We start from the raw sequence: 13,026 nt of genomic DNA on the forward strand, positions 1-13,026 counted from the left end.
CCTGTATGGACTCTCCGCTCCTGGTCTTGGCCCCCAAGTCCCCTGGCTCCTCTGCCCGATGAACCCTTTCTAGCCACCTGCTCCCACCGCACCCCTTATCTGTGAACACTCCCCCACTTGTCCCTTTCCTCCACCACCTCTCTGCTTGCCTGTCCACCATCCTTCAAGGCCCTTTTCTCCTCCATAAGGGCTCCATGCCCCCCTCCTGCAGGCTCTGAAGACCACCTATTCCCAGCTTCTGAAGTTGGTTAAGGATGTTACCCTCTCTTTCAGGCAGGGCCAGGAGCCTGGCCTTGGCCACCAGACGGACTTCACCTTGTAAACTTGGGCACAGCACATAACTTACCCAAGGTCAGGTTTGTGATGGTTAATTTTATGGGTCCATTTAAGAAAAGCTGGAAAGCATTAAGATAAGCTGGAAAAGCATTATTTCTGAGTGTGTCTTTGTGGGTGTTTCCAGAAGGGATTAGGGTTTGAATGGGTAGACTGAGTAAAGAGTATCTCCCTCTTGAGGGAGGGTGGGCGTTCCCCAGTCTGTTGAGGGCTTGAGTGCAACAAAAAGGCAGAGGCAGGGTGAATTCTTTGCTGGAACAGGGGCTTCTGTTCTCTCATGCCCTGGAGAATCGGCTCTCCTGGTTCTTGGGCCTTCAGACTTGGGCTGGGACTCAGAGTGCTGGCTCCCTGCTTCTCAGGGCTGCAGGTTTGAAGCAGAAGGACCTCCCTGGGAAAAAAAAAAAAAAAAAAAAAAGAAGGACCCCCCTGGTTTGCCTGGGACTTCAGCTGGCAGACGGCAGGAGGTGGGACTTCCCAGCCTCCATAATGGTGTGAGCCAATCCCTCATAATAAATCTCTTTCTACATATTTATAAATCTATCCTCCTGGCTCGGTTTCTCTGGAGAACCCTAGTACAGGTTTCCTCTCACGTCACACGGAGTTAAGATCTGCCTCACGGGGCTCAATCCCAGGACCCTGGGATCATGACCTGAGCTGAAGGCAGAGACTTTAACACACTGAGCCACCCAGGCGCCCCCACCAGGGTCTTTTAATAAATGACTTGATTCTTTGGGCACCTCTGGCTATGAAAAGCCCCATCAGCAGACCCCTGGGCCGTCGTGATGTGGAATTACTGGCGCGGGTAGACATCAGTTCTGTGGTGTGTCCGGTCATGTCTTCCCGCAATGCACCCCCCCCCCCCAGTCCAACCTCTAAGGAAGCACTCCTGATTTCCTGGGTCAGCCCTTGAATTCATTTTCAACAACCCAGCATTAGCTGATGGGAACTGGGCGGGTCTCAGGGTAGCTGCCCCAAACCCTGTCACATCTTACAGCAGACTTAGCCCATTAGAACATTTATGTGGAGGCACCTGGGTGGCCCAGTCATTAAGCGTCTGCTTTCGGCTCAGGTCATGATCCCAGGGTCCTGGGACTGAACCCTGCATTGGGCTCCCTGCTCTGCAGAAAGCCTGTTCTCCCTCCCCTGCTCCCCTGGCTTGTGTTCCCTCTCTCGCTGTGTCTGTCAAAAGTAAATAAAAATCTTAAAAAAAAAAAAATTTATACCCCCCCCCAGATTCCATCATGCTCTCTATGCAACTTATTATTATTATTTAAGGTTTTATTTATTTATTTGACAGTAGGCAGAGAGGCGGGGGCGGGGGGGGGGGAGGTTCCCTGCTGAACAGAGAGCCGGATGCGGGGCTCAATCCAAGGACCCTGGGATCATGACCTGAGCCAAAGGCGGAGGCTTTAACCCACTGAACCACCCAGGCGCCCATATAACTTAGTTTTAAATATGCATTGTTCCTTCTTAGACTTTTCTCAACGTTGACTCCTGGACAAATCTTTCATCTTCAGTCAACCTGGGAGTCCAGTTGAAAAATAAAGGCCCATTTTCTCATAGAATGATTAAATCTTGGAGCTGCATTTACGAATGGAAAAATTTGAGGTTTTAGGAGTTTTGTTTGACATCAGGGAGATGTTTTCAACTGGAATGGCTCTTAGGTTCTGTTAACATTCGAGGGTGTCCCTTTGCTTTGCCCTTGGATCTTGGCGCTTGGCTCCCTGGCTATATCCACCAGTTCGCAGGAAGAGAGTCATTTTAAATGTGGAGCATGTCAGGGATGGACAAGATTTAGAGGGAATTCAATCAAGTCCAGAATTCCTAAACCCTGCTGGCAGCACTGTTCCTCTTGGGCAAAACCCTCTTTGCTACAAAATCTACAATGGCTGCTCCTGGTATTGAAGGTGGGAGGGAGAAGCCCCTCTTCCTCTTCATTATCCCTCTCTGACCCTCCTCTCTCTCTCTCATTCTCTGTCCCTGCCTCCATTTTTTTTTTTAATTTAAAGAATTTTTTTTAAAGGATTTTATTTATTTATTTGTCAGAGAGAGAGAGAGAGAGCGAGCACAGGCTGGCAGAGTAGCAGGCAGAGGCAGAGGGAGAAGCAGGCTTCCTGCCGAGCGAAGAGCCCGATGTGGGACTCGATCCCAGGACGCTGGGATCATGACCCGAGCCAAAGGCAGCTGCTCAACCAACTGAGCCACCCAGGTGTCCCCCTGCCTCCATTTTTAAAGAAAATTGATTGAAGCCCATCTTACAGTTACACCACAGGGCGTACACATCGCAAGCGCACAGGTCAGTGAGCTTTAGTAAATTTATGACGTTGGAGAATCCTCCCCAGGACCCAGTCCTGGAGCAGCCTCATCCCCCAGATCCTCCTGAGCCCATCTGCAGGGGGTCTCTCCTCCTCGTCCCAACCCTGCAACCACTGATCCGTCTCTACAATTTTGCCTTTTCTAGAAATTGCGTGTAAATCGAAGCATACACCATGTCGCTCTTTGTGTCTGGCTTCCTTCAGCATCATGTTTTTGCACCTCCATACTTTGTTCCCTCCATCTTTATTTTTTGACCTATCTTTGTCTCTCTCATAAACACACACTCCGTTTTCTCACTAACCTTCCCTGACTTTTTTTTTTTTTTTAAGAAGGCTCCAAGCCCAGCATGGAGCCTGATGCAGGGCTTGAACTCATGACCTTGAGATCAAGACCTGGGCGGAGATCAAGTGTCAAGTGACACTTTACCCACTGAGCCACCCAGGAGCCCCTGACTTTTTTTTTTTTTTAACCTCACATGTTGATCTGGTCTTTGGGCTCTAAGGTATAAAGAAGGGAGCAAAGTAGAGACCAAAAAAAAAAAAAAAAAAGCACAGAAGGAAGGTAGGTGAATAAAGTCATTTTATTGAAGATGTGGCCGGATTCCACTCGGGGTGGAGGGAGGCCTAAACAGGTGCCCTGTACAGAGGGCCTCCAGGCTGCGGGGCTGCCAGGGCTACCAGGTGCCTGGTGCTTCTGGCTGGGGGTGGGGTGGGGGGACAGCAGCAGGGCCGGCCGCGGGGACTCAAGAAGCGCCGGCTGCCGGGCTTGTGCTGTTGGGGACTGCTCGGGTCCCTGCTGCTGTCCCTAATGCTCAGGCCAGACCCCGAGGACAGAGGGACACAGGGTGAAAACGGTAACTGTAAACACTGTGGTTTCAGTTTCAGTAAAGAGGAGGCAGGGGGGAGGCACATGGGAACAGAGAAAAAGCGGCTGTGGGGAGATGTCGTCGCAGGGCTCCAGGGGGGCCAGCTCCCTTGCTAGACAATGTGGCTGCTGCTGCCATTTCCATCCCCCTGCTCAGAATCTGGAAAGCAAGAAAGGTGTCTCAGGCTGGAGAGCCATGGTGGATGGTGAGCTCTGCCCCCACTCCAGCCCTGGGTGTGCATGTGCACACACACACACACACACTTGCCACGATGCCTGGTACAGTGTGAGTAACAGAGGCCTGCTCTCTCTGAAATCCTCGAATGCCCCCTTGGAGCTTCCAGCCAGACCAGTACAGAGAGACCGTAAGCTCCCAACAAAAGTACCTAGGTCGGGGCGCCTGGGTGGCTCAGTGGGTTAAAGCCTCTGCCTTCGGCTCAGGTCATGATCCCAGGGTCCTGGGATCGAGCCCCGGATTGGGCTCTCTGCTCAGCAGGGAGCCTGCTTCCCTTCCTCTCTCTCTGCCTGCCTCTCTGCCTACTTGTGATCTCTGTCTGTCAAATAGATAAATAAAATGTTTAAAAAAAAAAAAAAGTACCTAGGTCCACATCTGCACCTGACCTGGTGCTGCAAATGTTTGTGCGCAGAGTACCTTGGGGAGCCTTGCCTCCTCTCAGGGTAACGTCCCCACGTGAACGCCTCTTTCCTTAACTTTGCAGGGAATTGGGGGGAGGGCTGACTTGGGTCTTTAAGAAATCTTTCAGAGATCCAGTGACTGGAGGTAGAGAGGGTCATGTGATGGGAGGCAGTGGGAAGGCGGTGGGGTCCCAGTGGAGGAGGTAGAGTTTGGGGGCGGCGGTCTTTATTCCTGGGGGAAATTGTTTTCAATATAGTTTTCCCACTGGCTTGAGTGAGTGCTCCCAGACTATCTGGAAACCACTCGAGGGCAAAGGGCAGGAGCAAGTGACATCCCCCCATTCCTACTAGGAACCTCTCACCCTCTACCTCTGCTACAGGGAAGCCCCATGAGCTGTCCCTGTGCCCTCACTTATCCTGTTCTGTCCCCCAGTACTAGTTGCCTTGACCTGCATGTATGGGAGTGGGGGTGAGGTGGTCTGGCCGAGCCTTTGGCCTGAAGACCCGCAAGGCTGCTCCTGTCCACACCTGGATAGATGGCTGTAGGAGGCATTGTTCCCCTCCCAGGCCTCGGACTTGGCTGTGGTCACAGTCATCTGTGCCAGCTGGGAAGCGGCTGTTGGGGGGCTGGGTCACAGAGCCATGGGGCAAGTTGTGGGGCTTGGGCACACACACACCCAAGGGCTCGCCCTAGCTGCCTCTGCCTCGGTACTTCCTGTGGCCTGTGTGTGCTCCAGATGTCCGGGAGGGGCTCCGCAGCAAGAAGGTTGGCAGGGTCACTACAGACCCACAAAGAGGCTGGCATCTCCTGGTGCCACTTCATGGGCCCTGATGTTTGGTCTTTTCCTCCCTTTTCACCTGAACCCAGCCGGGGCAGCAGGTCACAGCTGTGACTCAGCTCCGCCAAGCAGGTGAGTCAGGCCAGGCTGCTGGGGACCAAAGGAGAGTGTGGGCATGGGGAGGCCTGGAGGCGGGGGCATCTGCCTCGGGCTGCCCTGGCTTGTCTGGATTGATCGCAGCCCCGGCGGCCAGGTAAGGGCTGCACCTGACCAGCGTGCCAGGACAGTCCCTCAGTGTGGGGCTTCCCTCTACCCTGGCGGCATCCGGGGTGGTCCAGGGCTGGCGGTAGGTAGAGAGAACGTAGACCTACCATTCCAGGGGGGATCTGGCTGCTCCCACATTGGGGCGGATCCTACAGCTTCCCGAAGAGGGATGGCGGGCGACGATCAGTGGGACCACCTGCCTCTGAGCGACGCAGGAGGGCAGCAGTGCAGCGCCCGGCCCTCGAAGGGAGGGCCCTTGGGTCTCCTCCGCGGTGACTGGTTTTTTTAAGTGGCGCCCCAGGGAAGCTCTTCTCCAGCCCTCCAGAGAGGGGAGTCTTCCCTTGCGGCCGGGGTTCGGAGGTCCCCCTCCGCCCCCGGCCCACGCCAGACCCCCCGTGGAAAGGCTGGGTCCCGGGCACGGCAGGACGACAGTGGCCCGCGCTGGGCACTAGGGGTCGCCCCCGCCCAGCCGAACCGCGGGGAGCGCGGGCCGCAGGTTTCCCGGGACCGGGAAGAGCCGCCGGCGCTGCCGGGGCTGGGGGGCGGGGAGGGGCGCGGCGAAGACCCTGCCGCGAGCCGCGGGGGCCCCCCGCTGCTCCCCGAGGTCTGCTCGCGGCCGCGCCCTTTCGGAGCAGGGGCTCCCGCCGAAGGCCGCCGCTGGGACCCGCGAGCGAGGCGCAGACGCGCCTTCCCCGAGACACAAAGGTCTTTTCTAGATCTTCCCGCTCGCTCCCTTCCCGGCTGCCGGAGGGGGAGCAGCAGCCCCGGGTCTGCCCCGGGCCCCTCACCCGGCGTGGATGAACCTCGTGGTCGCGCCCAAGGCTGGCGCTCCGGGGTCCTTTTGTGAACGGAGGCAAGCGTCCCCTCCCCGCTTCTTGGAAAACCGTCAGCTGGGTTCTCAGCCCTGCGTGCCCTGAATAATAAATTGGCTTCTCGAGGGTCGTAATCTGGGCCCCACCCTGTGGAGCTTTGAGCTGGTCCAGCTTCTCCGGGCCGGCCTCTTTTGGGGGGGGGGGGGATCCCCACAGCATCCCCGGGTCGGGCCGCGTCGGGATGACCAGGGGCCCACAGCGGGGTCTGAATCCGAATCTCTGCGGCGTGGGGTGGGAGTGGGGGTGGGGCGGGATTCGAATTTTTCCGGCAAATTCCCCAGGTGATTCTGATGGCAAAGCCAGTGTGGGGATCACTCTCCTAAACCTTAAACCTGCCTTCGGGCAGGCAGTTGTTAAGATTTCTCCCCTGAAGAATTTATGGAGATGGAATTGTCACGCCCGCCTTGGTCCACGGTGATGTTTATTCTCCCTGCTGCGGGAGAAACTCCTGAGCGTGGCCGCACGCCCTCCTGCTTTCATTAAGCGCATCCTCTTCAGCTGGGTTTTCTATGGGATCACGAAGCTGTTGGAAGACAGCTGTTCTGCCCTCCTTTGGGGGACCTTTCTCGGGAGACCTGTTTGCCTGGCTCAACCTGTGAATCCAGCAGACCCACGTGACCCGGCCGCAGGGGGAGAAGCTCGGTGACCACTTACTTGCTCCCGAGCTAGGAGCGGGGTCCCTTCCCGTAGTGGCTATATAGCACCCTTCCAGGGTTTAGAAGATAACAAGAGGCTCCCCAAGGACTGGATGCTGGAAAAATCACCGCCAAGGAAAAGGGAAAAAAGCCTGCAGTGAGTCATGCCTGACAATACCATCTTCCCTTTCGCTGGCCCTCCGTCCTCGCTTTCAGGATGAATTAAAATCTTTATCTGCTCGGCGTCCAGCGGACCTGGGACTCGCCTTCCTGACCGCAGCGGCTAGAGCTTCCCAAGCTTCTTGGGGTTACTTTTGCCTCTGGGTGGTGGTCATTACTTCCTTCCACAGTATGAGGTTCGACACAGTGACAGAAAAAGAATAAATTAGCAAACACCCTCAAAATGGCAGAACAGACCCCCAAACCTACTTTCATTTTCTTCCGGTCTGGGTTGCGGGTAATTTCTTGACAACTGTGAGAAAGAAGACAATGAAAAATGAATTGTTTTTCCAAAGCAATGGTGAACAGATGTCTAATTCCCCACTCTCCGGAAAGTTCTGGGAATCCCTTACATCACCTTAAAGGGGCAGAGGTGCCGAGGGCTGTGTTGATATTCAGCACCTGGGCAGGGGTGGGGGGGTGCCTAGCCTTGTCCTAAAGATCAGGCGGAGAGAACACAGGTCGCCTTGGCTGGTGATTCCAGGCTTCTAAATTTGGCCCTGGGAGCAGACTCGCTTCCTTTCTGCAATTGATCTGAACTGCAGAAGCCCATTTTGAGGGTCCGAGAATCACATTTACAAACCGAGAATCACATTTACAAACCGTGGGGGTGAAGGCCGTGCTAATTGGCCACTTGCCTCACCCCTGGCTTTTAAACAATCAGTTGTATTCTCTGCCCGGCAGGAAGCAGAGTCCCATCAAGGCTCTGGGCTCTGTCTTTGTTCTGACTTTATGGCATTTTATGCCACAATAAGAAACACTGTGTACTCCGTGGGAGCCCATTGTGCTGGGCTTGCAAGGATGTGGGCTCCCGTGCAGAGGGCTGGTGCTCTGCCCCCAGGAGAAGAGGGGCTTTGTGACAGGCCTGAGGGCAAAACAAGGGGTGTCGGACACTGTTACTGGGGCAACTGCTGGCCAGTGTGGAGGCAGCCATGGCCCCTGGGTCCTTGTCACCAGCAGGCCGGGAGGAGGGCAGGAGAAGGATGGACTTTGTTCTAAGAAGCAGTCCCAGTCACCGGATAAATTCTACATTAGGACTGTGCTAACCGCGGCCCCCACCCCTCTGGGCTGCTGAGCTGGCCTCATCCTGCTTCGAGACTCGGTGCCTGGTGACCGCCTCTGTCGGTAAGCCAGCTCTCATTCCTCGAAGAAACACCATCTGGGTGAGTAGGGAAGTTTTCCCAAATGAGGGCCAAGCCTGGGCCTCTAATATTTTGGGTAGATTTGGTTCTTTGAGGCAAGAGTTTTGGGGTTTATGGAAATGGTGCGAACGGGACGGCCTGAAGAAAGTCTCACCCACAGATGGGCCAGTGGAGTTTCCGAGCTCCTTCGGGACTCCGCCTGCCTCCCAGGCCAGCCGCTGGCCCCTGCCCCTCCCCGGAGTGTTTTACAGGCAGAAGTTTCCCTACGGGTGAAATGTTAACCCAGTGTTCCTGGGGCAGGAGACCAAGGCAATGCTCGCTCCAGGAGATCACAGGCACGGTCATGATCTCTGAAGGCCTGGGGTCCCTCTGCCCTTTGCCTTTAGCTCACGGACACTGATTCTTTCTAGTGTTTTATCTAGTTTATGGAAGTAGGCCCTTAAGAGGTACGGGGCAGATGCCATGGGCAGGCAGGGATTCAGAGTACAGGTACATTTCACTGGGAAACAGCACACAACCAAGGAGCCCAATGTGTTCTCACCCAATGGGAGAGTACACAACGGAACCCAACGGGTTCTTCAGTTCTGATAGCTAAAGGAGAGGGAAGGGTTTGGTGGGTTTCTCCCACCCAACATGGTGCCTCTTTTTTGCTAAATGTTACCCTCAGATTCTGAGTGTTTTCTACAAGAAGATATCAAGACTCAAATCCAGAAGACTGTGACTTTGACAAAAGCCATTTGGGTCCATCTTCACTGTTTGTACTAGTGTTGCCCTGTCCTTCCTGCTTCCTCCCACCTTGGTTCCCAGAGAGCTCCTGGAGTTACTGACTCCTTCTCTAGGATAGTTTTACCAGAAACTTCTTTAGACTCTATGCTTCAGGGCCTTGGTTCTCACCCATTGTGTTGTGCTCTGTGTTGTTTGCTCTGCTGTCCTGGAGGCCAGCATTGCTTACATTAGCTTGTTGATATCATGGACATCTGCAACCTATATCAAACCCCGGGTGCTTTGAAGTTCAATGTGCAATAAAAAGTTCATTAAAAAAGATGGGGAATCATGAAAATAAGGTTATGGAAATGTTAACAAAGGATCATTTCCTGCTTCCTGTACATTTTCCCCCCCTTTTTTTTTAATGTATTTCTCCAAGGAATTTATGTCACTATTAAAACTACGGAAGAGTTAAAGGAAGGACAGGCCTGGGTCAAAAAGAGGGTGAGATTCCTGAGGAGATATCTTGGCCAAGGCCCAGCCCGTTTTCTTAACTGAGAGCTTGGGGATCTAAGGGGAGAATTTACGACAGGAAAAAAGAAAAGCAGGGACAAATCTAGAATTCTTAGGACTAACGGTTGGAACGCAGCGTTTTTCACAGGGATGGCTCCAAATGGATCACCGCAGCCTCTTTCATCGCGTGAGGCCTGTGACAGCGTCGGGAACCCTGGGAATCACTGGGTTCTAGCCTCTGGGCAGTGACTGGTGTTGGCACACGCCCCTTACCCCCCCTTGAGGAAGAAGAGGAGAGAAGGATGGAGGGAGATGGAAAGCAGGGGACAGAGCAGAGGAGATCAAGAGAAAGAGAGGTACACGGGGTAGGGTGGGAGAGGTCATTAAAACTTGCCCACTGCCACACTGGCTTCCTTGACAGTTATGACCTTCTGACATGAGCAGAGATCAAGTTCCAAGCCTCGTGGGGTGTTAAACACTCAAAACAGATCAGTCCCTGGCATGGCCATAAGGGAGTGTTCTTTCCTGGCCTGGCCACAGCTGGGCTTTTAGCCAAGGGAGAAGGCCCTTGGGGGCTCTGTGTTCTGACTTGACTGTGGCCAAATGGACACTTTGGGGGACTTTGCCAAGGCCAGACTCTGATCAGTCTTCGAGCCAGGCTTCTCTCTCCCAAAACTACCTGGCCTCCTGGAAGACTCCTGGTTCTTGTGTTAAAAGGAAGGGCAACCACAGATGACGGTCCCTGGTAAATACACTGTCACTTCTCTAACGACAAATGGCACACCAGCAGCACCTTTATGTCTTGGCATTCACACACACAGAGATGCTGGAGGAACACATGCCGTCAACCAAAGCAGAAGAAACAGTTCTCCGTGGGCAAGGGTCCACTGGTTTGCACAGACCCTACATGCTTGGGCAGGGGCATGCCCAGACCTAATGCACGCTCAATCCTGGCAGCCTTGCTGACCTCTATTTTGGGGGTGGGGGGACAAAATCCCTAGAAACTCACTTGCTTCTATGAGCATTAATGACCATTTAATTACTACTCACGTTTAATAGTAAGCAATTATGTAACGATCGCTTAGTTTTCAGCCCGAAAGCCACTGTGCGTGCATTTCCACAGTATACAAGCTACATCTTTGTCCCGGCGATGACAGTGCGATAGCCTACCCAAGTGACCACGAAGACCTCAACAGAGGGCACATGTGATCGCCAACCCTGCAAGGTGTGGGGAAGTGCGGCCCGGTGGGCCCACTTAGAGCCCGACTCACCCTTCCTCTCGAAACTCGGCTGTAGTTGAGCCTCATGAGTTCTGCAAACCTCTGCTCGTAGAGGTGAAGCAGCAGCACCAGGTACAAGCCTGAATTCATCAGCTCATTTTGTGCCTAAATATGGAAAAGAGACTTTTAAGTTCTTCTATAAAATATTCATGATCTAAATCATGGGGCGGAGGGAGGAAAAAAAAAATAGAGAAAAGAACCAACAACAAAAAAATAAAAAGAAATCATGGGGTGGAGAGAGGTAATAAGGCAGCAGGGCAAGGCCTGTCCTTGGGGATCAGAGAACGGAGCCAGAGGGGATTCAGCCTGCAGGCTGGGCCGTTGTTCTGGAATTCTCTGCTACTGAGTGGAAGATGCCCTTGGAGAGCTCCACACTCCAGGCTCAATCCCATGCGGTGAGCATTTATGGGGCAGTTACATGCCAAAGACTTGAGCTGGGTGTTGTGGGGAATGTGGAGCAAAAGGTCTCCATGGGAGAACCTTGTTCAGAAATAGTTCCAGAACCAGCTGGACGGCTCAGCTACAATGAGTATGTACTAGGACTTGGGGAAGGCCTCTTGGAAGGTCCTTAAAGGATGGGAGGGCCTTTGGTTGGCTCTGAGGGTTGATGAGGACCTTCCAGACAGAGGCACTGAATGCCAGCAAAGGCCTGGGGCTGGGAGAGCAGAGCATGTGTTGGGTAACATTCCCCACTCATGAGTGTGGCTGGAGTATATGGGGAAGGTGTTTGTTCTGGATTGAAAACATTTTTTTGGCATGAGCTGTGGAGATGGGAAGGGGGGAACCCATCAGGCAGAACGGGGAGTTTGGGCGTCACGCTGTGTGTGTGTGCGCGCGCGTGTGTGTAGCTCCTGGGCTCTGAGCAGAGGACTAAACATGATGGGATGTGTCTTAGGAAGGCAGAAGTTTCTGTGGGAGAACTGGGGACACAAAGGCACATGAGTTCTGCAAACCTAGGTTTACCTTCCGAGATTCCTCCTTTGTCTGGAGAAAAGGCCCCAGGCTGTGGGTCTGTATGTTTCTCTCTCTATAACTGGGTTTAAGGATGGTCTCACCTACGGCCCCTGCCCTGGCTGGTCTATTATTTAACTCCCCGACAGTGAGTGTGTGCCCGGCACTCCCACATGGACTGGGAACCGCAGGGCCTTGGCTCATTCCTTCCTCTTTTGGTCATTTGGCTTGTTTTGTGCTTCTTTTCTGAATGTCTCCCTCCCACCATTCTCAGGCTATGTTCGTAGCTTTTCCAGCTGCCACAATGTCACCACCCTGCAGAAGCCTTCCTGATGAATCTCCTTTGTTCCACTCATCCCTTCCCTCCCAGATTCCTAACTCTTTCTTTTGTACACTGCGTCTTGCCTTGGTTCGTGTTTTCACTTTTTCTCGGTGGGTGGGTTGTGTTTTATTTTTCTCGCTGGTTCTTGGAACATAGGGAGGTACCAGGGAGGATCTGGCTGATGACAACTCCTTGGTCCTCGATTCCTTGGCAGCAGTCACCCTGGGGACCCTTCCTAGACCTTCAGTAAATGAGGGGCCATTAGTAAGGACTCCTCCCCCGTTGCCCCCTACGTGGCCTCCTGTCAAGTCCCCATGGGTCAGGGGTGGGGAGAGGCCAGCAGGTGCTCCCTAAGTTCCTGGGACACTAATAGCCTCAGCGGGGGACATGGTCCTCTGTCTCACCCTGGGGAGAGGTCAGAAGTGTGACCTTTTTCCTGGGATAACCGAAGCTCAGACCTGACACAGGGACCACCTCAGTGCCTTTCCCTTCCTTCCGGCCCCATCTCCTTGTCCCTGTTCCATCCAGGACAGCTCAGGAAGCTGGCCCAGGACACGCCTCTTCCAGGATGAAACAGCCGCCAGAAAAGGTGCCCAAATCGAGCAAGGATCGATGCGTTCTTCCTTCTAAGTCCGGTCCAAGTCTGGATCTTGCCCACTGGCCCCAAGGTCATGGCTCAAGGTCCCTCTGCTCTCCTATAGACCTGCCTTGAAAGGCTCTTGTCAATTGTCCTTAGCAGTTAGCCTCCTATTTTTAGACTTTGGTCACGTTCTCTGTGCTCTTCTGACCTTGGCCTAGAGCAGGCAGAGAGGAAGATGCTTGTTTTCACTTTTTTCTCCTCGCCTCCTCCCACCTTCCCTCTGAGTCTGCACCTCCTTTGCAGCCTGTCTTAGAAGCTGCTGCCCTTGGGAAGCCTTCCTCACCCACCCGTCAGCTCCTCCCCGCACACCAAGCCCTGTCCCCTGTCTGCTTTCCTGGCTGGCGCTGGCGGTGGCCTCTCCGCTGGTTTTCTCTCCGGCACTCTCTTCGCCAGGAAGCCTTTCTGCTCAGAGACCCTCTGATGCATAATGGCAAATCAATCAGCTAGAAAATGGCTTGGAACTATCAGGTTTGTCAAAGCATTCAGGGAAATCATTTACTTTTTATGACTCAATAAGGCCTGGAGGCATGCAGATGGGAAAATATCCACTAATGT

At 53.8% G+C, this 13,026-nt stretch overlaps 1 protein-coding gene across 1 annotated transcript in view; it reads right to left on the reverse strand.

Annotated features, from left to right (window-relative positions):
- Window positions 1–3,626: 3,626 nt before the first annotated feature.
- The window catches only part of MARCHF10 (membrane associated ring-CH-type finger 10), a 74,585-nt gene continuing 65,185 nt past the window's right edge, over window positions 3,627–13,026 (reverse strand). Inside the window, exons 8-10 of the mRNA XM_045985470.1 lie at window positions 10,550–10,663; window positions 7,129–7,171; window positions 3,627–3,673 (exon numbers count right to left, since the gene is read on the reverse strand). Coding sequence (XP_045841426.1) covers window positions 3,627–3,673; window positions 7,129–7,171; window positions 10,550–10,663 — 204 coding nt within the window. The remainder of the gene's footprint in view (window positions 3,674–7,128; window positions 7,172–10,549; window positions 10,664–13,026) is intronic.

The sequence above is a fragment of the Meles meles genome, chromosome 18, assembly GCF_922984935.1.
Source record: "Meles meles chromosome 18, mMelMel3.1 paternal haplotype, whole genome shotgun sequence".
In the NCBI taxonomy this organism is placed as follows: domain Eukaryota; kingdom Metazoa; phylum Chordata; class Mammalia; order Carnivora; family Mustelidae; genus Meles; species Meles meles.